This window comes from Mobula birostris, chromosome 22 (assembly GCF_030028105.1).
Source record: "Mobula birostris isolate sMobBir1 chromosome 22, sMobBir1.hap1, whole genome shotgun sequence".
NCBI lineage: Eukaryota > Metazoa > Chordata > Chondrichthyes > Myliobatiformes > Myliobatidae > Mobula > Mobula birostris.
In genome coordinates this window covers 30,080,263-30,104,628 of record NC_092391.1, presented here as the reverse complement: position 1 = coordinate 30,104,628, position 24,366 = coordinate 30,080,263, and the positions used below count along the sequence as shown (strand labels likewise).

Here is a 24,366-nt window from a genome sequence, read left to right as displayed (position 1 = left end):
ACCTACCAAGCCCAAAGCCTCGACAACTATCCCTAATCAGGCCTCGTCAATCCAAACACTTATATGTCCTGTACCTTATCAAACCTTCCAAAAATGTACTCAACTACTCATATCAGGCTCACTGGCCTTTAATGTCTGGCTTATCCTTAGAGTCTTTCTTAAACTGCGGAACAAAATAGCTATCCTCCATTAGCTACCCATGGTTAAGGACATTTTAAATACCTCTGTCAGGACTCCTGCATTTTCTGCACTAGCCTCTTACAAGGTCCAAGGGAGTATCTTGCCAAGCTCTGGGGATTTATTCTCCCTAATTTGCCTCAAGCTAGCAAGCACATTTGCTGCTGTAATCCGGATATGGTGCGTAACCTTACTCCTGTTTTGCCTCGTCAGTTCTTACTCTATGAAGAGTAGGAATTTCAGGTTGTATACTGTATACATTTTCTGCCATTCAGTTGAACCATTGGACCATTGCATTCTATAGACTCTGTATCCATCCCCTGAGTAAATACACATACAAAAAATCCATTTAAGATCTTCCCCATCTCCTTTGGCTTCCATGACCACGCTGATCTTCAAGTGGACCTATTTTGTCCCTTGCTATTCTTTTGCTCTTAATGTATCTGTAGAAACCCTTGGGATTTTCCTTCATCTTGCCTGCCAGAACAAACTCATGCTTTCATGATGTAATGATTAAAAGAAGGATAAGAAATAAGAAGTTTAGAGAAGATCTGAAGAGGATTATGTGAGTAGTGGAGACAGGTACTCTAACAACATCTAAGTTGTATCTGGATGAGCATTTGAATTAACAGCAAACAGAGTTATGGACCAAAATAAATGAAATTAAAGGTAAGTACATATTTGTTGGCATGGATGTGGTGAGACAAAGGACCTGGTTCTGTGCTATATAATTCTGTGACTCTATGGCTGGGATGAACAAACAAACTCCTCTTAATAATAATAAAAAAGTCAGACAGAAAGAGGACAAGAGTTCAGGAGAGTCGTAATGATTTAAAGAAAACTAATCTAAGAGGAGGAAAAGCAACACACACAAAAAATGCTGGTGAATGCAGCAGACCAGGCAGCATCTATAGGAAGAGGTACAGTCGACGTGAAGCCACACTCAGGTTGGAGGAACAACACCTTATATTCCGTCTGGGTAGCTTCCAACCTGATGGCATGAATATTGTCTTCTCTAATGCCCCACCTCCCCTTCACACCTCATCCCTTATTTGTTTATTTAATATTTTAATATATTTTTTATTTTCCCCCCTTTTTTTCTCTGTTTTTCTCTCTCTGTCCCTCTCACTATAACTCCTTGCCTGCTCTCCACTCTCTGGGCTCCCCTCCCCTTTTCTCTTTCTCCTCAGGCTTCCTGTCCCATGATCCTCTCCCTTCTCCAGCCTGGTATCCCTTTTGCCAATCAACTTTCCAGCTGTTAGATCCACCCCTCCCCTCCTGTCTTCTCCGATCATTTTGGATCTTCCCCTTCCCCTCCCCTCCCACTTCCAAATCTCTTCTTTCAGTTAGTCCTGACAAAGGGTCTCGGCCCGAAATGTCGACTGTACCTCTTCCTATAGATGCTGCCTGACCTGCTGCGTTCACCAGCATTTTTTGTGTGTGTTGCTTGAATTTCCAGCATCTGCAGATTTCCTCGTGTCTAAGAGGAGGCAAAGATAGATGCAAAACTAGAGATTGCACCTTCATATCTTGTGCCCTCACTCAAGATAAATTGTTGTTTTGCTGGCCTAAAAATGAAGCCACATCACTGTGCTCTATATTTGTGAGCTTTTGAGCCCTTGAAGATGAAATAAATGATGACTTGGAAAGATAGGGTTTGATTGGAATAATTGGGTCAATTTACACTGAGATCTGGGTGAGGCAGTGATATTTTTCTAAACTCTGATATCAGTGGGCATTTATCATGATTGTTCCAGTTGCATGGGTATAGAGCAAATGCCGAGTAAAGATGCTTGGCTGAAAAGTAAATAACAAAATATGAAGGTATTTGAATTGTCATTTAGATCAACCATTAGGTTGTTTATCATTGACCTAATTTGAGTAGTTGGCCATCTAGTTTGACTTTGTAGCTGACACTAAATGGTTGATGATATTAATCTGTAATTAATTTTCAACCATTCAGTGGGAAAGAAAGTGATATGACTTTGAACTTCGATGTGGAACTCAAGAAAAGTAATGACGAAGATTATATAATCAATGGTGTGGAGTTTGAGACACTGGCTGGACATTTGTATGTTTTGGTTTCAACTCAGTTTACTATCATTTTACTATTCTCAAATGTAAAAGGAAACAAAAAAAAGGTTAAATAATTAAGGATACAACCTATGATTACAAGAAGCTGATGTTGAATATAAACTTATTCTCCTTACAAGTGGAATATTGGGTTTTGATTTGATGTAAATTTATTGGAGGAAGACGGCACAAAATCTGTGAGGCCACTCAAGAAATGTGGATGGTTTAATTGGCAATAGAAAATCTAAATTCAGGACCATTTTTACAGTTCGGCTAATAGGCTTGAGCAATGTAATTTAAATGCTCACATTAAACCCATGAACACTACCTCACTACTTTTTTTGCATTACTAACTTAATTTAACTAATATATATATATATATATATATATATATATATATATATATATATCTTACTGCAATTTACAGTTTTTTATTATTGTGTACTACACTGCACTGCTGCCACAAAAACAATAAATTTCTGTACGTATGCCAGTGATTTTAAACCTGATTCTGATTCTGTTTCGGTTACAGCATGGATAAATGATAGGAAACAGAAGCCTATTATTTTTGTTTGGAGAGACATAACCATGAAAACATTCTCGGAGAACAGTAAAATTAAAATTTTAAAGCTATCGTTGATTAATTGCTAATAGAAAAAGGTACAGGTTCAGCTTTTTCGAAATGACGTGCAGCTGAATGAAGCAATAAGCTTCTGGTAAGAACATCAGCATGATTCCACTGTGATAGAGCTCCTTCTTTAGTATTCATGTCTTATTCACTCTTATGCTTCTGAGCTCCAAAGTAGTGCACGTAATGCATGCAGTGTTCATTCGGCTCTGAGAGCAGCGTAAACATGTGTTCAGGAGCACACTGGTCCATTGGGTCACAGCTGTGCTCCACTCCTGTAATTCAAGGGGCGTTCAGAAACAGCCTGTCAGAGCCAACACTCTGAAAGACTTAAGGGAGTCTTTCAGGGGAAGTCAGTAGGACAGTGTTTATCCACGAAAAATGTTTAAAGCAAGCACATTTGTTGCTTTATTTTTTTTTGAAGATCTACAATCAATGCCAACTGCTTTTGAATATTCACATCAATTAATCTCAAGATTTTGAAAAGTACGAGCAAAAAAATTATGCTTGACTTTTCACCCTGCCAAAGCAATTGAGTGCAGTCCATGAGCAATTGAAATTGGCACAGTTCTATGAATAATGCGTAATCCCCTGGTTTCCATAGTGCCCCAAAATTGCATCTTATTACAGAGCGCGTCACTTAGTACTCCTTGTTGAAAACAAGTACAGTAGTCTTATGTCAGCAGCAAGGTAATACTGTAACCATCACCCGTTTATATTGTCAGTTTTATAGATGCTAATTCTACCATCTTTAATGACCAAAATGAATGGATAAGGAAAAACAAAACAAAACTCTGTATTGTTAAGGTGCCTACCAAATGAGCCAAAATATAAAATCTTGCTTAAAACAGCATAGAATCCAGAACTGAAAATGCTGGAAATAGTCAAAAGTCAGGCAGCATCTGAGGAGGAAGAAGCAGATTTTCCAAGCAAGAGAACTTGTCCTTGATTTACGGACTGGCGTCACCGCCACCGATGCTATCCACATGCTCTGCCATTACGCAGGGGCAATTGCTCTCTGTACCGTCCACTTGGGCAGTAAGGTCCAACACTGCTGTTATCCGGTAGTGTTGAGCAGAGGCTGGTCAATAGAGAACCTTGGATGGACATTGTGTGAAGGCCAAGCTAAATGCCAAACTTTTTAATTAAAACTAGCATTTGATTTAACAGTTTTTAAATACCTGATAGTGAAATATTTTAAAGGCTCTATTACCATAGAGAAAAATATTTAAACTAAAACAAAATAACATTTGCCTCTGAATTTGCAAGTCTAGAATTCCATTTGAATAATTGGAGTTTTGGAGCCTTATGAAACCTGGTTTTGCTTGCAACATGACATTCTTATCATTTTTGCTTGGCAAGGCTGAATTTGGAGGGTTTTTTTGCATAGTTGGGGAATTAAGGGTTATGGGGGAAAAGGCAGATAGGTGGAGATAAGTCCACGACCAGCTCAGCATGATCTTATTGAATGGCGGAGCAGGCTCTTACTCCTGCTGCTATTTCTTATGTACTTATATGTGCAGTTCCAGTCACCTACTTATCGGAAAGCTGGAAAAAGTGCAGAGAAAATTTACAAGGATGTGGCTGGGACTTGAGGACCTGTGTTATCGGGATAGGTTGAATAGGTCAGGGCTTTTTATTTCACTGGAGCATAGGAGGATGAGGTATTCAAAATTATGAGTGGTATAGATAGGTTTTTTCTCCTCAGGTTCGAGTGAGACTGGGTTGCGAGTGTGGAAGGAGCTGCCAGCAGAAGTGATTCAACCATAATATTTGAGAGAAGTTTGGATAAGTGCGTGAATGGGAACAGTTTGGAGGAATATGGTCCAGAGCAGATAGATCAGACTAGGCAGAAGATTGAGTCAGCATGGATTAGGTACACTGAAGGACCTTTTTCTGTGGTGTAGTACTGTTTATCACTTGCTGTGCATTTTAACAATTGAACCTCACAAGCATCCAATTAACCATTTTTCAGGTTGGTATCTGTGTTATCCTATGGGGGAAGAAGATAAAATGTGCATAGTTCATTGTTTAACCATGTCTAGGATTGTTTAGATGGTTGGTTGGTGAAAACGTTACAGCGTGTGTTTTTCTCTCTCTATTCTGGAACATTGAGATTCTCTAGTTGGTAGCGGCTTACGTTTGAACGCCGAGTCCTTCTCCCTGCTCCTTCCGTGTCCCGACGAGTGCGGCCAGGGTGCTGGAGGCTCTGTGCAGCTTGTCCTTGGTCAGGTCTGGCATCCGGCAGTAAGGATGTTCTTTCAGTGAACTGTAGATGCTGATAAGCGATGACAACATTCTTGTTATAGAGTGCTGCCACGTTATACTGGTCATCGCGTTCATATGAACGCGCCTTCTGTAAGCAGTGGGGATTATACAAGGGTCATCAGAGAACAGTTTGCACTTATATATTCTAGAGACATTTGACAGCAGTTTTCATGTACAAGTAATCATTTCAGAATACTCTAATTATAAATATAAGTGCAACTCCAATTCAGCATAATCCACGAGATGATTTTTTTTGGTGGATTTTGAGAGGAAACAGTATTCTTCTTCAAACAGTGGTGTGTGAGTTTCAGCACCAACTTTGGAGGTAAATGTGGTTTTGCTTCAATCTGCCCAAAAAGTGAGATTAATTTTTTGTTTGCTGATTCTTTCTATTTTTTTAAGAGGTGAAATTCGACAGAACTGTGATAGGAGGATTGGAGAAATAGGGAGTGATCAAGGCACAAGTTCTGAAATTTGCTGCTGGTTAAAATCTTGACCACTATAATGGTGGCAGTAAATTGTCAAGCCAAGTAACTTTTGCTTCAAGAACAGACAGCTTTGGTTCACAGCTGAGAAATGTGTAGGCAGTCCATTGGCTAGCTGGATAGACTTGTCCAAAGCAGAAAGGCGTCATCCTTACTACTAAAATAACACATCAGCTCCCTTGACAAGCATACACAAATACATCTACACGTATGTATATTTTAATCTGCTTCAATCTCATTCCCACTGTTTAATGAAATACTTCCTTTTTCTGATTAGTGTGGCCCAATCATAAATACATTTTAATACATTTATCACAGACTTATCCATTATTGGATCCACTTGATCAAAGTTCACTTTTGTTGAAAAGGTAAATACAGCTTTTATGGAAGACAGTTTCATGGAATAGCTGCAGTTAGGAGTGTAAATGCCCTAGGTCCTAAATCTGGATCTGGATATGGAAGCATGGAACGCTATAGAGAAGAATGTCTCAGTTCAGCTTGTCAGACCATATCCTTTGCTCAATCAGTTAAGTTACCCCTTCAACAAAGAAAAAAAAATTTAGAAACACCAAGTAATTTTTTTTAAATTGAAGAAGTTTGATGGTGTTCGTGAATCACTGAAAGTTAATATGGAGATATGGCGAACAATTAGGAAGGCAGCCGTATGTTAGCTATTATTTGAGTGAAGAATGCACATTTCCATCAAAATCCGTTGAGGACACCTTCAAAAGGCAGTGCCTGAAGATGGTGATATCCATCATGAAGAAGGATCTCACCATTTGGAACATGCCGTCTTCTCATTACTACCATCAGAATGGAGGTACAGGAGCCTGAAGACCCATACTCAATGTTTCAGGAACAGTTTCTTCCCTTCTGCCATTGGATTTCTGAATGGTCCATGAACCATGAGCATGACCTCACTATTGCTCTTTTGCAGTACTTATTTGGTTAGTCTTTTTATTGTAACTTCTATCTACACTGCACTGGTGCCACAAAACAAAGATACAAATATCACAAATAGTGACAATAAACCCGGTTCTGATTCTGATCATGCGCCATTTGCCTTGATTTAAACAGCTTCTGGAATAATGTAGGAGTCTGGCTGTCCACCTAAGGGAGAACATCCTTTTAATAGAGGGAGTGGAACAAAGGGTCACCTAATGTATTTCTGGATTGCTGTTTATATAAGAATTCATCAAGGAAACTTGTTTTACATTCTCTTCAGTTCACCAGACCATATACAATTCAATGGGGTTTTGATAGCTAGACACAGGGAAGGTAGTTCCCTTGTTTGGTGTGTCTAGATCCAGAGGTCATGTCACAAGATAAAGGGTTTGCAGTTCGGGAAAAATATCTTCATCAGGGGAAGACTGAATCTTTGCAAGTACTGTGTGAAAGCTCATTTGTTGAGTATTTGTAAAACTGACATCTCGAAGGAAAATGTTAAGTTAACAATGTTAGAGAATATATTATTAGTGGATGACCATGGCTCTGAAATCAGTCCTGATCTTATTGAATGCATAGAAGAGCATGAGAGCCATGTGGCCTGCTCCTGGTTTTATTTTCAAAATTCAGTATCTTTGCAAAGTCAGATTCAGTTCTTTTTCTCTGAAGTATCCCTCATTTCATTTTCCTAGGATTACTTCTGGATTGAAATTATTCCACTTTTAAAATATAGAAAGGAAAGCTAATCAAAGTAGGTAAGGATATAAGAGAAACAGAAAATGGTGCAAGTACTCAAAAGGCCAGGCTGCAAGATGAAGCTAAAGCTGCTGAATATTTCCCTGCATTTTAAAGTTTTATTTCAAGTTTTTAACATCTGTATTTTGATGTTGTACGGATATTTAAACTGTTCTATTGCAGAGTACATCTAGTTGCGATTATGTCAAGACTTGAGACCGTTCTCTTGCAACTGGCCTATTCTGTTGCAGATTATGATGCATAAGTTGATCAGGTATTCATTGAGAGCAAGTATGATAGAAAGATGAACAATCTCCATGCATCATGTTCCTCTTGAACCCCTGCACTTTTTCCTATTTTCTATTCTTCCACAGTGAAGAATCATTACTGAATTCTTTCTTGCTAACTTGACTGAAGTTTCTTTTAAGTTGTTGAATATGTAACTTGTTGAAAGCAGATTCCTTATTTTACTATGATGTTAAAAAAGGAATTAATTTCCTTGTACCTTAGTCTTTCTTTATTTATGAGATACTGCATGGAATAGGCCCTTCCAGCCTTGTGAGCCACACTGCCCAGCGACCCTCTGGTTGAATCCTAACCTAATCACAGGACTACTTACAATGACCAATTAACCTACCAACCAGTACGTCTTTGGACTGTGGGAGGAAACTGGAGCACCTGGAGAAAACCCACGCGGTGATGGGGAGAATGTACAAACTCCTTGCAGGCAGCAGCAGGAATTGAACCTGAGTCCCTAGTACCGTAAAGCATTACGCTAACCACTGTACTCCCATGTACACCTTCTGCGCATTTTACTCCCTTATTTAAGTGTCGATGTTTTCTGACACCGTGTCAGTTTGACTTATCATTCTCAGCTTTAACGGAAAAAGTTTTGCTCTATGCTTTATTGCAGGCTGACATTCTAATGGAATAGTGGGAAAATTGCATATCGCAAGAAAAGTAATCTCTTTCTGATGTAGTACTGATGTCAGATCACGTAGACATAACAGTGCCATTGTCTATGATGAAAAATAGTAGGAAGCTCACCAGGTGTTTTAGGCACCCGGTGCTATCAAAACGTGATGTAACTAGCAAGAAACTGTTTGCTGTCAGCAAGATACTGTTCTGCACATGTTCAGAGCAAGAACAAGCACTTAGGTTAGTAAATCCGATGGCATTTGAAATATTATGCCAACACATTGGAGCCTGAGTAATACAGAAGTCTTGACTCTTAACCACCTTCCCTGTTGAGAATGTGGTGGATTTGGGCTGCTACAATTAGTAGTGTTCGGCTCCACTTTTTCCATTCTGAGCTTAGCCCATTCTGGCCAGGCTGAATCAAAAAGTCATAAAAATATCCAGCACAGAAACAAGCCCTTAGAGTCCAACACAGCCATGCCGTCTTTGATACCTATCTCTGCTTCATTATGTGTATCCTTCTTCATTCCAATTCAATTACATATCCAAATATTTGTTGAAACATTGTGATAGTGTCTGCCCCATATCTCCTCCAGCAGGTTATTTCAAATATTCACCAACTCTTTGTAAAAAAACTTATCACTCAGATCTGCTTTAAATTCTACCCCCACCACCCCCCTCCGATTATATATTTTGTCTCCTGTATCCCGTGGGAACAAACCCAGTGTATCCAATCTCTCTTTATAACATCTTTGTACTGCTACCACATCCTCCACTGTGGTGACCAGAACTGCACAGAAGTACAGTATGACCAGTATTTTGTACAAATGCAACATTGTGTATGTCCCAACTCTTATCTTCATTGTCTCAGCCTATGATGGCAAGCACAGCAAACGCTTTTAAGCTACACTTTCCACCTGTGTTACCACTTTTGGGGTACTGCGAATTGGGACCAAATTTTTTATTTTGCTTTACAAAATTATTTAATTCCTCTATTAATTTATTTTCTGGTTGCTTACCAGAGACCTATGTTGTTACAATCTCAATGATTTCCTTGCACTGACCATATGCTTTCCCCCACCTTGACTTCTAGGTAGAGGGTCTGAAGGCTGAGACATACTTCTCCAGATTTCTTCCCCATAACCAAACTTAGTGTCACATCTCAAGCTCAGTATAATCCTGCGAGCTACACAGGAACTCAACCAAGTCAGATAACCAGGAAGAGTAAAACAAAAAAAAAGTGTTTTCTTTGCTAGAGTAGGTCCTCCTCCTAAGAATCTCAACGGAGCAAATGTTGGGCCTTTATTCTTTCTGCTGCATTCAAACTCTGGAGTATCTGTCAGATTGGGAATATCGACACCAATATGTTGCAAAATAACTATAAACTTACAGTTTTCAAGAGGTGAATATGGGTGGGGGAGGCACTTGTGTGTGGGAGAAGAGGGGGCTCTAAATCCAGAGCAGAAAAAATTTATAGTGCTTCTATTCTACAGTATTTACAAAACTTAATGACCCCTGTATCTATTGGGAGGTAAATAAAATATTATTGGAGTTGACTTGTTTTTCCCTCCTTGTCATTACCTAAAGGCTCTTTTGAAGCACACAGATTTACCCTTCAAAGCATCCATCAGTCTCTTACCTGTATCAACCAAATTTAATGAGGACATTTGGCCACTCTGTGAAATATAGCCAATGGTGACTCATTAATATGTTTTGTCTATATTCTTGTGAGAATGTCATAGGGCACAATGCACAAGAACATTGTAGTTCAAACACGGGGCGAAAATAACTTTTATGAAGCAATTTTGAAGGATTCTAACCTTTTTAGTTATGACAGTTGAAGCACAGCAGTCCCCGCCATCATAACTGCAGTACGCTCTGTTGTTATTTCCATCGCAATAGCTGTCCCCCACGAAAGGCTGCTATGGCAATAAAAACAATAGGAATTAAAATTGGTAGAGATTGCAAAGAAACTAGCACCTGCCTTTCAGAATTTTGCACCTATGAAAGTGAGGGATGACTTGGCAGGCAATTGCCCACAGGTCACGTCAGTGAGATATACATTTGGACTTCCCCCGTGAGACATGGACTTTAATGCAAAAAAAAAATCATGCAACATTATGGAGAGTGGGAGGGGGTCTCCATCAATTCAGCTTTGTCATTTTCCCTTAAACTGCCGGGGATCTGCCCTTTCACTAGTATTGTCTGGTTTCAGACTCGAGCCACTCATTTGGAGCTAACCCTGTGCTTCAGCTAAGTTTTAATTGCTTTGATTAACAGCAATACACATTTTAGGTGAATCTGCATAATCTTTTTTTTCTTTGTAGAAACCTCCTAATATGCACTTCACACACTTCTGACACTGGATTTTTAAAAACAAAAAAAAAACTGTACAAGGTAACCTGTCTTAATTGTTGGATATTAAGTTGTTAACAAGTATTTTGTTAAATATAGTATTACCCGCATTTAACTATGGAGTCTAAATATCAGGTTGAAGATTGCAGAAATTTACACAGAGCCACTGATGAACACAACCAACGCTGATGATTTCAACGAAAAATGTAAGCTTTACAGTGCCTTCCACCCTGCATATTTGAATGAAAGAAACTGAATGAGGGACTGGCTGTTCCAATGCTTTCCTTACCAGCTCCACAACTTCCACACTCAATGAACTTAACACCATCAAAACTGCAGCTTCCCCATTTGACATTTCACAAAGTCTTTTTTGCAAGCTCATCCTTTGTGCCTTTTGTTATATATCTTATTTATCCACATTATTTTCCAGTGAGACAACACCTCAGTTATAAAATTTACATTCAGGACCCTCTCGATGTTCCCCCTAAGGTGCACACATATGTATGTGCACACATCTGTTGCTACTAGTTCACAGAAGTATTTAAACTGCACAGAAAAGGTTATCACACTCTACCTCGTTGGCATGTTAAAGTATATTTCACAATCACACAAAATCACGTTTCCTTTTCTGGTGTCTGATGCAGGCAGTGTTGACAATGTGGAGTTTGTGAAGATTTGCCTGCAGATTTTAGAACTGGCTTATTTATAGTATTTTTATTGAAGAAATCATTCAGTTTTGAAGAAATTACGTACGTTGTTGTCACTAGGCAAAAAATTGCACAGCACAAGATTTTTGCGCACACTGGTCATTACAAATTAGAGGGAACTTTGTACCTTCTGTGACATTTGATTTTAAATCTACAAACTACTCTCTGAATTTCTTCAGTTTGACCGTCTAGACCTTCTTTTTGCCAGGGTTACTGGTTATTCCTCTCTAGTTCAAAAACTCTGAATGTCCTTCCCTAAAACACACCACCTCTGTTTTCAATCTCCTCCCATTTAGCCAAGGTTTCTTTTTCTTTATGTTACCTGTTCTGAAGTTGGCTTATCTTTCTAGTTCCGTTCCTGTGTAGCTATTTTTAATCTTTTATTCTGTAAACATTAGAAGTTAGAGAGTATACTCTAACTCTCTAGAGAGAATGAGAGGAAAAGATGGCGGCGTGATACAGCTCGCAGCGACCACTCCAGTGGTGATGTCTGTTATTTGTCAAGTAGGGTGCCGTGCACGATCCTGATTTGATGGAGATGGACGTGAGAGCACAGAGGAACATCTGGTGAAACTTCTGAAATGCCTGCTTCCCTGCCGCTGCTGCTACTGTATGGTCCGAAATCTCCAGAGGGGAAGGCCCCGAGTCCTCGGCTTTGCTTGTTGCTCGACGGCTGGGGCAGGGTCAAAGCACTCGGCAGAGGATGGTGCTTGGTGTCGAGGGGCTGTTCAGAGGCTCGAAGTTTTCGGACGGACTCGGAGTCTGCTGCAGTCGGGTGCTTCCAATGGTGCTGCATCGGCAAGTTTGCGGTGCTTGGAGGTTCATGGCAGGGAGAGTTTCTCCCTTCTACCGTCTGCATGAGATGATGAGGCGATGGGGACTTTGAGACTTTTTTTTTACCGTGCCCATGGTCTGCTCTTTATCAAATTACCGTATTGCTTTGCACTGTTGTAACTATATATTATAATTATGTGGTTTGGTCAGTTTTAGTCTTGGTTTGCCCTGTGTTTCTTGTGATATCATTCTGGAGGAACATTGTATCATTTTTTAATGCATGCTTTTCTAAATGACAATAAATGAGGACTGAGTGTCCTCATAATCTAATCTAACCTATTCCAACAAAAAGAAGAATGAATCCTATTTGACGACATCATGTGTGTAGCATTTCTTTGCCCTTTGATTGAGTGTTGTCCTTTCGTGCTTTTATGTTGGTTTCTTTCTTGAGTTCCTCTATCTGCTGAACAACATCCTTAGTATGAATAGGGAATGACTATATAATACATATTTTATTCATATATTTACAAATATTTATCCACTTCTAATTTAAATACTTATAATGATCCAGCTTCCACCATCTGTTGAAGCAGAGAATTCCAGAGACTCAGAGAAGAAATTTCTACTTGTCTCCCTTTTCTTGAAAGTTATGCCCCCTGTTCAAGACTCTCCACCAATGAAAACGTCCCACCATCTGCCCTGTCAAGGCCTCTTATGATCTTGTTTGTCTGAGAAAGGTCACCCCTCATTCTTCTTAACTCTGGAGAATATAGGCCCAAACTGTTTAGTCTCTCTTGACAGGGCAACCTAGAGCTAAACCATACATTAGCCCAAAGGCCTTAAGCAGCAGCCTTGCATTTTGATCATTTCAAAGATTGCTTCCAGCAGCAAGTGGAGCAAATAAACATGACACCAAGTTGTGTTTCTTTACTTTGAACCTGCCACTTTGAAATTTTGATTGGCATCCATTTCGTTTATTAGTTAGTTCAACCAGCATAGTTTTCATTCCAATGATCTGTTTCAAAAAGTGGATCCAGCCCCAGTACCACTGTACTGTGGCCCAGATACTATGGTGGGGTCGTGGCAGCTTGGTGCAATTTAGTAATTCATAAGAATGAGCCTCCTTCCAATCGAGTTCATTACCAACTCTGGGAATGAGGTTGGCTAGCCTTAGGAAGGTACAACTGATGCTCCAAGGCTATGTTTGTGAAGAATGGGCACATCAGTAATCAGGAGGAAACTGGTTATTATGAGGGAATGGGGTAAATGGCAGAGGCAGGAAAGTTGGAAGGACATGTGTTTGGAAGCAATAGATCATAAATGGGAAATTCTAGGAGACTGGAGATGAAGTTGATTTTGATGTGAGTTGCTGGCAAAAACTGATGAGGATTGGGGTGGATATTACGAAAAGTAAATATGTTGGGTGGCAGTTTTACAAATCATTGTTTAGTCCAGCCTGGGATATTGTATTCAGTTCTATTCACCATGCTGTTAGAAAGATGTGATTAAGCAAGAGAAGGTGCAAAAAAGGTTCACAGGAATGTTGCCTAGACTGGAAGGCTTGAGTTATAAGGAGATATTGAATAAAGGCTAGGACTCTTTTCCCAGGTGCAAAGGAGACCAAGGGATATCTTTGCAGAGGACTATAGGATAGGTGGATATAATGTCTTCTCCAGGATAGAGGAGTCTAAAACTAGAGGGCATGTTTAAGTCAGGAAGGTTTTTAAGGCAGATTGAAAGGAGAAATGTGATTAACAGCCAGGTGTTAGCTGCACAGAACAAGCTGCCAGAGGAGATCGTTGAGGGGGGGACAGATTGGGTAAAAGACATTTTAACTGAACTAATACATTATGATGAGAACAGTGGTCAGAGGACCACACATAGCTCTGCAAGGAACTCCGCAGGTCAGGCAGCATCTATGGAAAAGAGTAAACAGTTGACATTTCAGGCTGAGACCCTTCCTCAGGACCGAGAGGGAAATGAGGAGATGCCTGAATTAAAAGGTGGGGGGAGGGGAAAGAGGCTAGCTAGAAGGTGATAGATGAAGCCAGGTGGGTGGTAAAGGTAAAGGGCTGAAAGAATCTGATAGGATAGGAGAGTGGACAATAGGCGAAAGGGAAGGAGGAGGAGGCACGGGGAAGTTAGAAAAAGCATGGTTGAGGGTAGAAAATAAATTAAACATTTGACACTGGAAAAGTTGATGTTCAACAAAGTCAAGTTGATTCCAGCAGTGAAAACAAGGGAGTATTTGAGTTTAGAAGATTATGGCTGTAGGACAGGATGTAAATAAGCAATTCAAGGATCTGTGTTGGGGGAGGGGGGAAATACAAAATTTATACTTTTGTTTCATCAGGGAGCAGCAAATGGCCAAGTGGCTCTGGACTTTATTGCTTGTTAAGTGTTGATGCGAACATTATCAGTTAGTGATTTTAAAAGAGAATTTGGTAGGAGAAAAGAATTTGCATATCGTGAGGGAAGGATGAATTGCTGAGGTTCTATTAGGAGCCAGTATGAACTCAGTGGTCTACTTCCACACTTTATAACAATTCAGTTGTTTTACAATGCACAATAATTTGTTTGCCCAGTTTCAATCTCAATTCCAGCACTTGTTATCCTCTGTTTTGATTCCTTTGGTTTATATGTCATCCAGGTGGATCATCTTTGAGTAACAGACCTTCGCCATCACATAGGTCTTTCAAACTCTCCTCTACACTCAATCACAGACATTTCATTTGTTCTTTTCAGCACTCTGCAACTAAAAACATGTTTGATTTGCAACTTTTCTCAGTTATGACGAAAGGCTGCCTACCCAACATCTTCAGTGTTTTTCCCTTTCTGCAGTGCTGCCTGACCTGCTACACATTTCCAACATTTTCGGCTTTTATATCAGCAATTTTTTTTTGAAGTGCATTTCAACACTGGTGTCAACACATCAAAGCTGTTCTATTGGAGTTGAATATAACTTAATAACTTGAATGTAGAGAATTATCTTAAATCAAAACTTTTTTGCTTCTGGGTCTTAAAATCTCAGATTCATTGCTTACTATGGTAAAGGCTTCCCAATGAAAGTGGGGCCTCTTAATGCATCCCCGGTGTCTTTACCTTACTTGTGAGAAAGTCCAGGTATTTTTTTTAAGCACTGTACATAATTTTGTTTCACTGTCCTAAAGAGGTGAAGATGAGGTGAAAAGATGCAGACTATATAATAAATTGCTTTCACCAAAGAACTGTGCATTAATATTCTTCAATGCAAGTATTGGATGTGGTTTACCTGAATTAAAATAAGCTATTAGTGTTTCTGATTGAAATATCCTTTTCTTCAATGTAAAGCAAACAAAGTCCTCCAGCTTTTCTGAGGAAGGAAGAAAAATAAACAGCTCAAATACTTTGATGTTGCTGGTTTGCCACTGAGCATTCACTAATGTAGGTTCTAACCTTATTTATAACTGTTCTCAAGAAAAACTATTCATGTGCTGGGAGATAGAATCCAGAAGATTTTCAGACTGACACTTCGCATATTGGTGGGGCATGTGTGGGAACGTAAGCTGAGACCTGAAATCCAGAAGCCATACAGTTAAGATAAATGTGGACTGCAAGTCTTCGAATGACGACAAAGTGTTTTTATTTTTTAAGTCAGATGGAATAAAGTCTGTGCAGCTCACATTGGTTTGTCTATCAATCAGACATGGATGAGATTCATTACTTTCTTGCAGTTAGGTCAAACTTCCATTTCTCTTTCTTTGTCTCGTATCTTCTGCATTAGGTCTCTGAATTTCTTTCTATCATGTTGGATTCTTGTTTTTGCCCCTGTATTGCTTCAAATTCTTAATTTCCTAATTTTATCTGTATTATTTCTCATCTTTTCTGACCTCACAGTATATGTTTGTTTCCAGAGCTATCATTACAAAGTGACTTGTTCCACAAACATGTTCCACTCTTGTCATTGTTTTGTCAATGTTCTACAAACCAAAGCAGTAGAAAATAGGGTGCTAAACATAACAATGTAATAAAATAGGAGCAGGCATAGGCTATTCAGCCCCTCAAGCCTGTCCTGCCACTCAGCAAGATCTTCCTGATCCTTTTTGTAGACTGTATGTCTTTTTTCTGCACTATTTTTCCATAGCCCTTAATTCCATAATTTGTTTCTTATTTTTCTCTCTTCCTCATCAAACATCCCAGTGACTTCCTCTCAACAATGCTCCAGGTAGAGATTCGCTACATTCTTGTGAGAAGATGTTCTTCAGGTTTAATTTGGTAGCCACATCCCCCGGTGCAAGGCTCTCCTAATACTGGAAACATCTTGAATATAAAGGATCTTGTTTGTTTCAAAAAGGTAACCGTTTTATCTTCCAAATTTCAAAGTATACAGATCTAAATTTTTAGCCATCTAATGGATTACAGCATGAAACAAAAAACTGTGTTCTCCTTCCTTCTTGACTTAGCTGGTCAACATTATTTCTCCCTACGTCCCTTAAATTACAAAAGCTTGAAAGCATGTACCATCAGGCTCAAGGACAGCTTCTACCCAACTGCTATAGGATTACTAAATGGCTTCATAGTATGATATATTGGGTGGCGTGGGGTGGAGATATGTCACTACTGATGTTTAAGGTACTCTTTCCCTCCAGTAACCTACAGGTCTCCCTTGGACAAGGTGTAGCACCTGCTTAGACCCCAATCAGGGCAGATGAAACCATGGGAGCAGGTGGTTGGATTGTTCTATGAGCAGTTGGTACATATCACAAGTCCCGGTTATGCGACCACAGACGTCAGGCAGACTTTCTCTCAAAAGTGTTGATAACGGCTGGGATCATCTTTCTTGTAAAGTCACTGCCCAGAAGAAGACAATGGCAAACCAGTTTGGTACAAAAATTTGCCAAGAACAATCAGGGTCATGGAAGGGCCATGGTTGCCTATGTCATACAACATGGCACGTCATGAACGAATGAATGAACGAGTATGATGGAACCATATCAATTATCTGCACTGCAATTCCTCTGTAGCTGTTACACTTTATTATACATTGTTATTGTTTTACCTGGTTCCTCCTTGATGCACTATGTAATGATTTGATTTGTATAAACAATACACAAGATAAGCTTTTCATTGTATCTTGGTACTTTGACAGTAATAATCCAATTCCAACTCAGCAAGACCTTTCAGCTGAGGTTGGCTGATTTATTAATTTACAAATGTTCTCTTTAGAATAGCACAAGGACCTTATTTTTAATGTTCCTTTCCAGCATGTGTTTTCCTCCCTTTCTGGTTGGTAGTGAATCTGTGGGAGTGTAGTAGTGTAGGGCTGTCAGCACCCTTTGTATTTTGAACAAGCACAACTTCTTCAACCTTGGAAACAAACCTTTAGTCTATTTGGCAAGACGTCAGTTCTTGTGCAGTGGTAACACTGCTGAATCTGAATGCAATCCCTAATTAAGCAACCTCAGCAAATTGCATTTCTGGAGAATTACAATACTGTCAGTAACACTGCCTCTCAAATAATTCTCTGTCAGAATTTACCATGGTTCTCAATGAAAGTCCCTTCATCTGCATTGCCAGAGTTTAAACTGGTGATGTTATCTCACACCCTGTTGTATATGTCATTGGCTGTTCCTGCTTTGCAGTGGTGAACTCTCCTTGGACTCCTGCAGGGCATTGTGGACTTCTGTGCACTTCCAGCCCTCAGGCTGGCAAACCTGCTGGGTGAGGCCGGAGTCACAGAACCCTACAGCACAGACACAGGCCTTCAGCTCAGCTAGTCCATGCCGACCTGATCTTCTGCCTAGTTCCATCTACCTGCACCTAGACCCAATACACTCTGTTCTGCTTAGTTAGGACCAGTACATTTGGGCTCAACTATGTGGCTGCCCCAATTAGCCAAAGCGTCACAGAAATACTTGAAAAGGTATAAAAAGGCCAAACTGAGTAACAAATTATGTATTAAGTGAATTACAAAAGAAATTGGAACACTACCAATAGTACCACAATACTATAAAATAGTTATCGATGGAGGAATTCATCCAGTTTACGCCAATAAACAAAGTCAGCACAGACACCTAGTGCAGAAAATGGACTGCCTTCATACAATGCTGTCGTGATTGCATCCTCCAAATATTCATTTCATTGTAACATACAAGATGATTGTCAAAACCTTCAAATTTTTTGCAGTTCATAAGTTGTTGAAGTAGTGAGATTGTTTCATTGTCACTCCCAGTTGTTTTTGGCATCTCCAAACCTGAGTGCTTGAAGCCGCAGTGAGCAAAACATTTCCGAATTGTCTTACTGCTTATTTCTCACCAAGTATCTGAGACAAAAGTCATAAACACAAGAAATTCTGCAGACGCTGGAAATCGGGGGACCGCTTCGTCAAGACCCATCGTAATTGGGAAGACCGCTTTGTTCAGTACCTCTGCTCCACCTGCCAAAAGCGGAACTTCCAGGTGGCCGAACATTTCAATTTCGATTCTCATTCCTGTTCTGATATGTCTGTCTGTGGCTTCCCCTTGTGCCCTGATGAGACCTCCCTAAGGGTGGAGGAGCAACACCTTGTATTCTGTCTGAGTATCCTCCAACCTAATGGCATGAATATTGATTTCTCCTTTCAGTAAAAAAAATTCCCTCCTGCTCCTCTTCTTCTATTCCCTCTCTGGCTTCTTACCTCTTCTCCCCTGCCTATCACCTTCCCCTGGTGCTCCTGCCCCTTCCATTTCTCCTATGGTCCGCTCTCTGCCCCTAATAGGTTTCTTCCTTTCCAGCCCTTTACCTTTTGCACCCACCTGGCTTCACCTATCATCGTCTAGCTGTCCGCCTTCCCCTCCCGCCACCTTGTTATTCTAGCGCCTTCCCCCTTCCTTTCAGGTCTCGGCCTGAAACATTGACTGTTTATTTCCATGGATGCTGCCTGACCTGCTGAATTCCTCCAGCAGGCTGAGTGACAAAAATCATTTATTTTCAAATACAAATTCACGTAACTGATGTACTACTTAAAAACAGTTCACTCTAAGCATGGTGTGGCGCCTAACAGCCACACAAGTGCGCGTGACTGACACTGGTTAGAACCTGCTTGTCAACTGTCTCCTGCCTCAGTTAAGTGACATGGTATCCCAAATAAACGAAAGAACTCCTGGCAATTTTCTCAATTAGTTTTTTCAGAGTTGTACCAAATAAGCAGCTGCCCCAATTAACCGATGGCCCAATTAATCAGAATCCACTGTACTTTCAAACCCCTCTCACCTACGTACCTGTCCAAACTTTTCTTAAATGTTATAATTGAACCTACATTCATCACTTACACTGGCAGCTTTTTCCACTCTTGCACCACCCTCTGAATGAAGTTCCAAGATTCAAGATTATGTAATGTCATTCCCAGGACTCAAGTGTAAAGGAGAACAAAATGATTGTTCCTCCAGATCCGATGCAGCACGCAAAAAACACAATAATAAGAAAAAACTAACTATAAATATATAAGATAGCTTACATACAAAGATTGGTTCCATGTCCATAAAGTGATGATAGGCACAGGAGTGTCTGTACATAAGGTGATTCTGACAGGAAATGGTGATGGGGGTGTGGAGGGGTGGTTTAGTGGGTGGAGGTGTTGATCAGCCTTACTGCTTGGGGAAAGTAACTGTTTTTGAGTCTGGTGGTTTGGGCATGGATGCTATGTAGCCTTCTCGCTAATGGGAATGAGTCAGAGTCCGTGAGCAGGGCGGGTGGGATCCATCATGATGTTAACGGCCCTTTTCTGCGTCGTTCTGTGTATATGTTCTCGATAGAGTAGGTTGATGCCAGTGACGCATTGGACAGTTTTGACATCCTGTTGTAGAGCCTTCTTGTCCACCACAGTGTTGTTTCCGTACCATGCAGTGATGCAGCATGTTAGGATGCTCTCTGCTGCGCATCTGTAGAAAGATGTAAATATTGATGTGCCTCGTCCAGATCTCTTCAACCTCCTCAGAAAGTAGAGGTATTGGTGAGCTTTCCTGACTCTGTAGGATATGTTCTGGGACTATCAGGGGTTGAGCAAGATGTGCACACCCAGGAGTTTGAAACTGCTCGGGATTTTCACTGCTGTGGCTCTGATGTAAAGAGGGTTGTGAGTGGAGCAAGTTCTCCTAAAATCGATAACCGTCTCCTTTGTCTTGTTGACATTGAGAAGGAGGTTATTTGCCTGGCAGCAGGCCTCGAGCTCTGCTGCCTCTCTTTAGGCCATCTTTTCATTGTTGGTGATGGGCCCCACCACTGTTGTGTCATCAGCGAACTTGAGAACGTGATTACTCAGGTGTTTGGCCGTGCGGTCATGTGCGAGCAGAGTGTACAGCAGTAGGCTCAGCACACGGCCCTGGGGACAGCTGCTTTGAAAATGATGGGGAGGAGCCTGTGCTTGATTTCTTGGTGTGTCAGGGCCAGTTGCATGACAGATGCTGTGGTATCTGTCGTGGAATAGTTCTGTTGGTAAGCACGTTGATTAGTGATATTTAGAGCATCACAAGAGCGGCTTCATTGGTACAGCTGACGTTGCTTTTCCTTGTATAATCAGTGATGCCCTTGATCGACAGCCACATTCGCTGGGATCATTATCAGATGGGTATTCCTGAATTTTTTGTGCACAGGTGGCCTTTGCCCACTTGATGCCTAAGATGAGGTGTCTTCTGGCTGTTCTGAGAACTTCTGTGTCCAGGCTGGAAGGCAGCCTCCCGGGCTTTTAGTACGGTGTGCAGCTCTGCATTCAGTCAGGGCTTCTGGTTGGGCTATGAGATGACCGTTCTTGAGGTAGCAATGCACTTACATTCCCCTGAAGTACCTCACCTTTCACCCTAAACCTATGACCTCTAGAGTATGGGGTGTCAGGGAGGGGTAGCACCTCTGGTGGGGGAACATGTTGCGTCCTTTTCAAGGCGGTTAGTCTACCTTTGGTCCCCACCTGGCACTCAGCTCTCACCTGTGGCTCCCCGTAGCTGTTTGCATGCGACAGCGGCCACACCCCGGGCAACGGCTTCGACAAGCCGGCTAAACCAGGTGAGGTAGCCAACGGGTCTCAAACCCTCGGTGAGATAGGGAGTTGTCTATCCCAGCATGTGAAGACAGACTCCTGCGGACTGAGCGGACGAGACCAGTGGAAGGTCCAACAGTCAAGAAGGCGGTCTCTGCAAGCGTCGTGGAACGTGTAGAGCAGGACAAGACACAGAAGACTTCCTGGTCATCCACTGCGAATAGTCCCATCTCCAGTCGTCTCGACTCCATCTTGCCACTGGATCCAGATGGGAATTGGGAAGGGAGTGAGGCTGGCGCTGCACAACTCTCCCTCACTTAAATCCAAATGACGCCCTGGTCTCGACACCATCATAATGGTGTCAAGGTCCTCATCGACACTGATGATGGACGAACATTAAAAAATGACCTCTTGTTCTAGTCTCACCCAGCCTGAGAGGAACTGCCAAAACTACTCTAGGTTAAACCGGATGAAAGCACATTAACCCAACTTAAATGAATGGAGAAAATGTTAACTGCCAAAAAAAAGATAAACAATGTTTATTTTTAAATTTCAATAAATTGCTTACCTGCTTTTAAATTGTTCTTTTTTAATTGTGCATATACATTTGCAAGATCGAAGAAGATGGAGGTGTATAGCTGCCAACCACCGCGGACTGGGGACGGCACCCACTGACTGACTGATACATTTGTGGTATTTGTGTGTGTGTGTGATTGAGTATGAATGTGTGTGCATTCATGTGTCTATTTGTGAGTGATTATTTTGACTGAACAGATCTAAGGCAAAGACATTAACAAGCATTTAATTTGAGCAAAGGATTGATAACTGTTGAAATGGAACTTGGCCAGGGTAGGGAGGGTGCAGCCTCACCACTCGCCAAAGCCATTCTGTGAGTGCAGTCGACTGCTTGTGATGAGGTAGTCACATGTAATATTTAACCAAACTGAAGAACTTGGAAGCAGGCTGCCTACAAACTAATATGCAGAGGCCATTCTGGAGAAGTAGTGTGCCAACTGGTATCCTGGAAAAAATGAGGATCTTTCCTAAGAAACTGCGTCACCTCCTACTGGATACCATAGAATCAAGGACAGTTTCTACTCTGCCGTTATTGAATGACTCCTTGGTATGATTAGATGGACTCTTAACCTCACAGCCTACCTTGTTATAATCTTGCACTTTATTGACTGCTACACTGCATTTTCTCTATCGCTGTACACTTTATTCTGCATTCTGTTAATGTTTTACCTTGTTCTACCTAATGCACTGTGGAGTCTGTATGAACAGTATGCAAGACAAGCTATTCACTGTACAATAATGAACAAATACCAATTCTAATTTCAATTTGAGCTGAGCTCCTTTGGTCGAAACTGATCCCTTTACCATTAAAAAGGAAACTAATATTTTGCCATTGTCCATCCGACTTTGGTGACCAATTGTTATCATGGTTCCCTGTGAGTTCAGTGTGATTTATTCTGTGAAAGTCATCGACAGTAAATTGATTTTGCATTTCCTGTGGTTGTGAAAGGTACCATATAAGAGCAAATGCCTGAAAATTGCACTCTGTAACACAACATTTTTGTGTGCTATCTGAAGGAATTTAATCAAGAACTTCATTGTGCAGATTGTTTTGGTGTCACTTGCACAAAATTCATTCATGCTTTTCCCTCTTCATGAAATAATGAAGTAGCCCTTCTCTAGACCTCTATAACCCACTTATGGCTTCCTTAAAATAGACTAACATAACCTGGTGTGTAGTTTAAAAAAATGGCACATGATCCTTCTGGAAATAAGCTCCTAGTATTATTTACTTACCTTTATTTTCACTACTCAGCATATAGAACTTCCAGCCAACTACCGACGTACCCAGAGGTGACCCAATCCAAACACCAAGGTCCTGACATTTTTCATCCCTTCTCCTATCCTCCCCACACACTGAAGCTTTGACATTCCCTATGCACCTATCCAAACCATGATTTACAAACTGGAACCTCATTGCAAACTCAGCCATGGTGGACATAATTCTGGAATGGGCTCATCTAAATTCCCAAATTTCCTTGGGCCTAGTGTGCAATGAAATACAACTGGATTCCGCACTCAGATAAACGCATGCTGGCTGTGCACATGTGCGCCCCCAGCTTACTGGTGGTGACAGCAGCATTATATTTTAATTCAACCACTGGCTATCAATATTCTTCTAATTTGTAATGACCAGTATAATTTCTTATGCTGTGCAGTTTTTTTTCCCTGTGACAACAACGTGTGCACACTGATTATCTTCAATTAAAACAGTATAAATAATCCAGACATATCATCGCAAACTCCACGTTCTTAACACCGTCTGCAACAGAAACTGGGAAGGGAAATGTGATTGTGTACGATCGTGAAATATACTTAACATGCCAACGAGGTAGAGAGTGACAACCTTTTGTGCGCAATTTAAATTCCTCTGTGTGCTTGTAGCAAAAGATATTTGTGTGCACACACCTTAATAGGGAACATTGCTGGCTATTCTTCACTTACCAGCAGAGATCACAAGGAATGTAACTGGAAAAGAAAACCTGGCTTCACGTGCTCCCTTCTGGTTTGTTTGGAGACTTTGGTAGTTAGGAGAATAGGTAAAAGTTGCAGGTGAGTCTTGAGGGGCTGGAGGCAGTCTTGTGAGGGGAGGAGGAAAGGGAGTCACTATTGACGCCAGTATTAATGACTTTCTACTGAAACCAACCTCATACTTGTAAATGTACTTGAGAACTTCTAAGATGTGATGACATCGTCAGTGATTGGCAAAGTTGACAGGACAATTGAAGGAGCTTAGACATTACATTCTTGAAAAGAAAAGTACAGAGATTCTACTCAACGCAGCAGGACAGAATTTATCTCTATCTAATTTAATACTTGTTAGACATATTTTTGAAGAACTAATTCAATACACAGCTGCAGTAAAATGTAATTTCAGTACCAAACTACAATTGTCCTCAATATCCATGGGCTCAAGGAATTCGTATTTGTTTTCCCAGGAGCCTACTGTAAACTAGAGTTGATATGAGAGATGGAGTACAACTTCCTACTGTAAATAAGGACTTCTCCCACCTTGCCTTTGATGAAACAGTCAGAGCTTTGTGCCTGAAAATGATTTTGATACTAGCTACAAATTTGCTCATGACTGTTGATCTATGCCTCATAAAAAGAGCCACTGCCTTCAGGTGAGTCAGAAAATAGTGGAGGGGAGGAAGAAGGTGATTTTTTTGAAAGGTTGTTTTCCTTCCCTCCACCGCCCGACCCCCTTTCATTCCATCATGCCAGATAGCACATAAC

The 24,366-nt window shown here is 40.8% G+C and overlaps 1 protein-coding gene across 6 annotated transcripts in view; it reads right to left on the bottom strand.

The window, feature by feature from the left end:
- LOC140186348 (pappalysin-1-like) overlaps nt 1–24,366 on the bottom strand; it is a 367,560-nt gene that overhangs the window by 61,271 nt on the left and 281,923 nt on the right. For 2 of the 6 annotated variants that reach the window (XM_072240504.1, XM_072240509.1), the window contains exons 21-22: nt 10,050–10,151; nt 5,019–5,156 (exon numbers count right to left, since the gene is read on the bottom strand). The exons of 1 other annotated variant lie outside the window; for it this stretch is intronic. In XM_072240504.1, coding sequence (XP_072096605.1) covers nt 5,019–5,156; nt 10,050–10,151 — 240 coding nt within the window. The remainder of the gene's footprint in view (nt 1–5,018; nt 5,157–10,049; nt 10,152–24,366) is intronic. 3 more of the 6 variants (XM_072240505.1, XM_072240506.1, XM_072240507.1) reach the window with 3 other exon arrangements.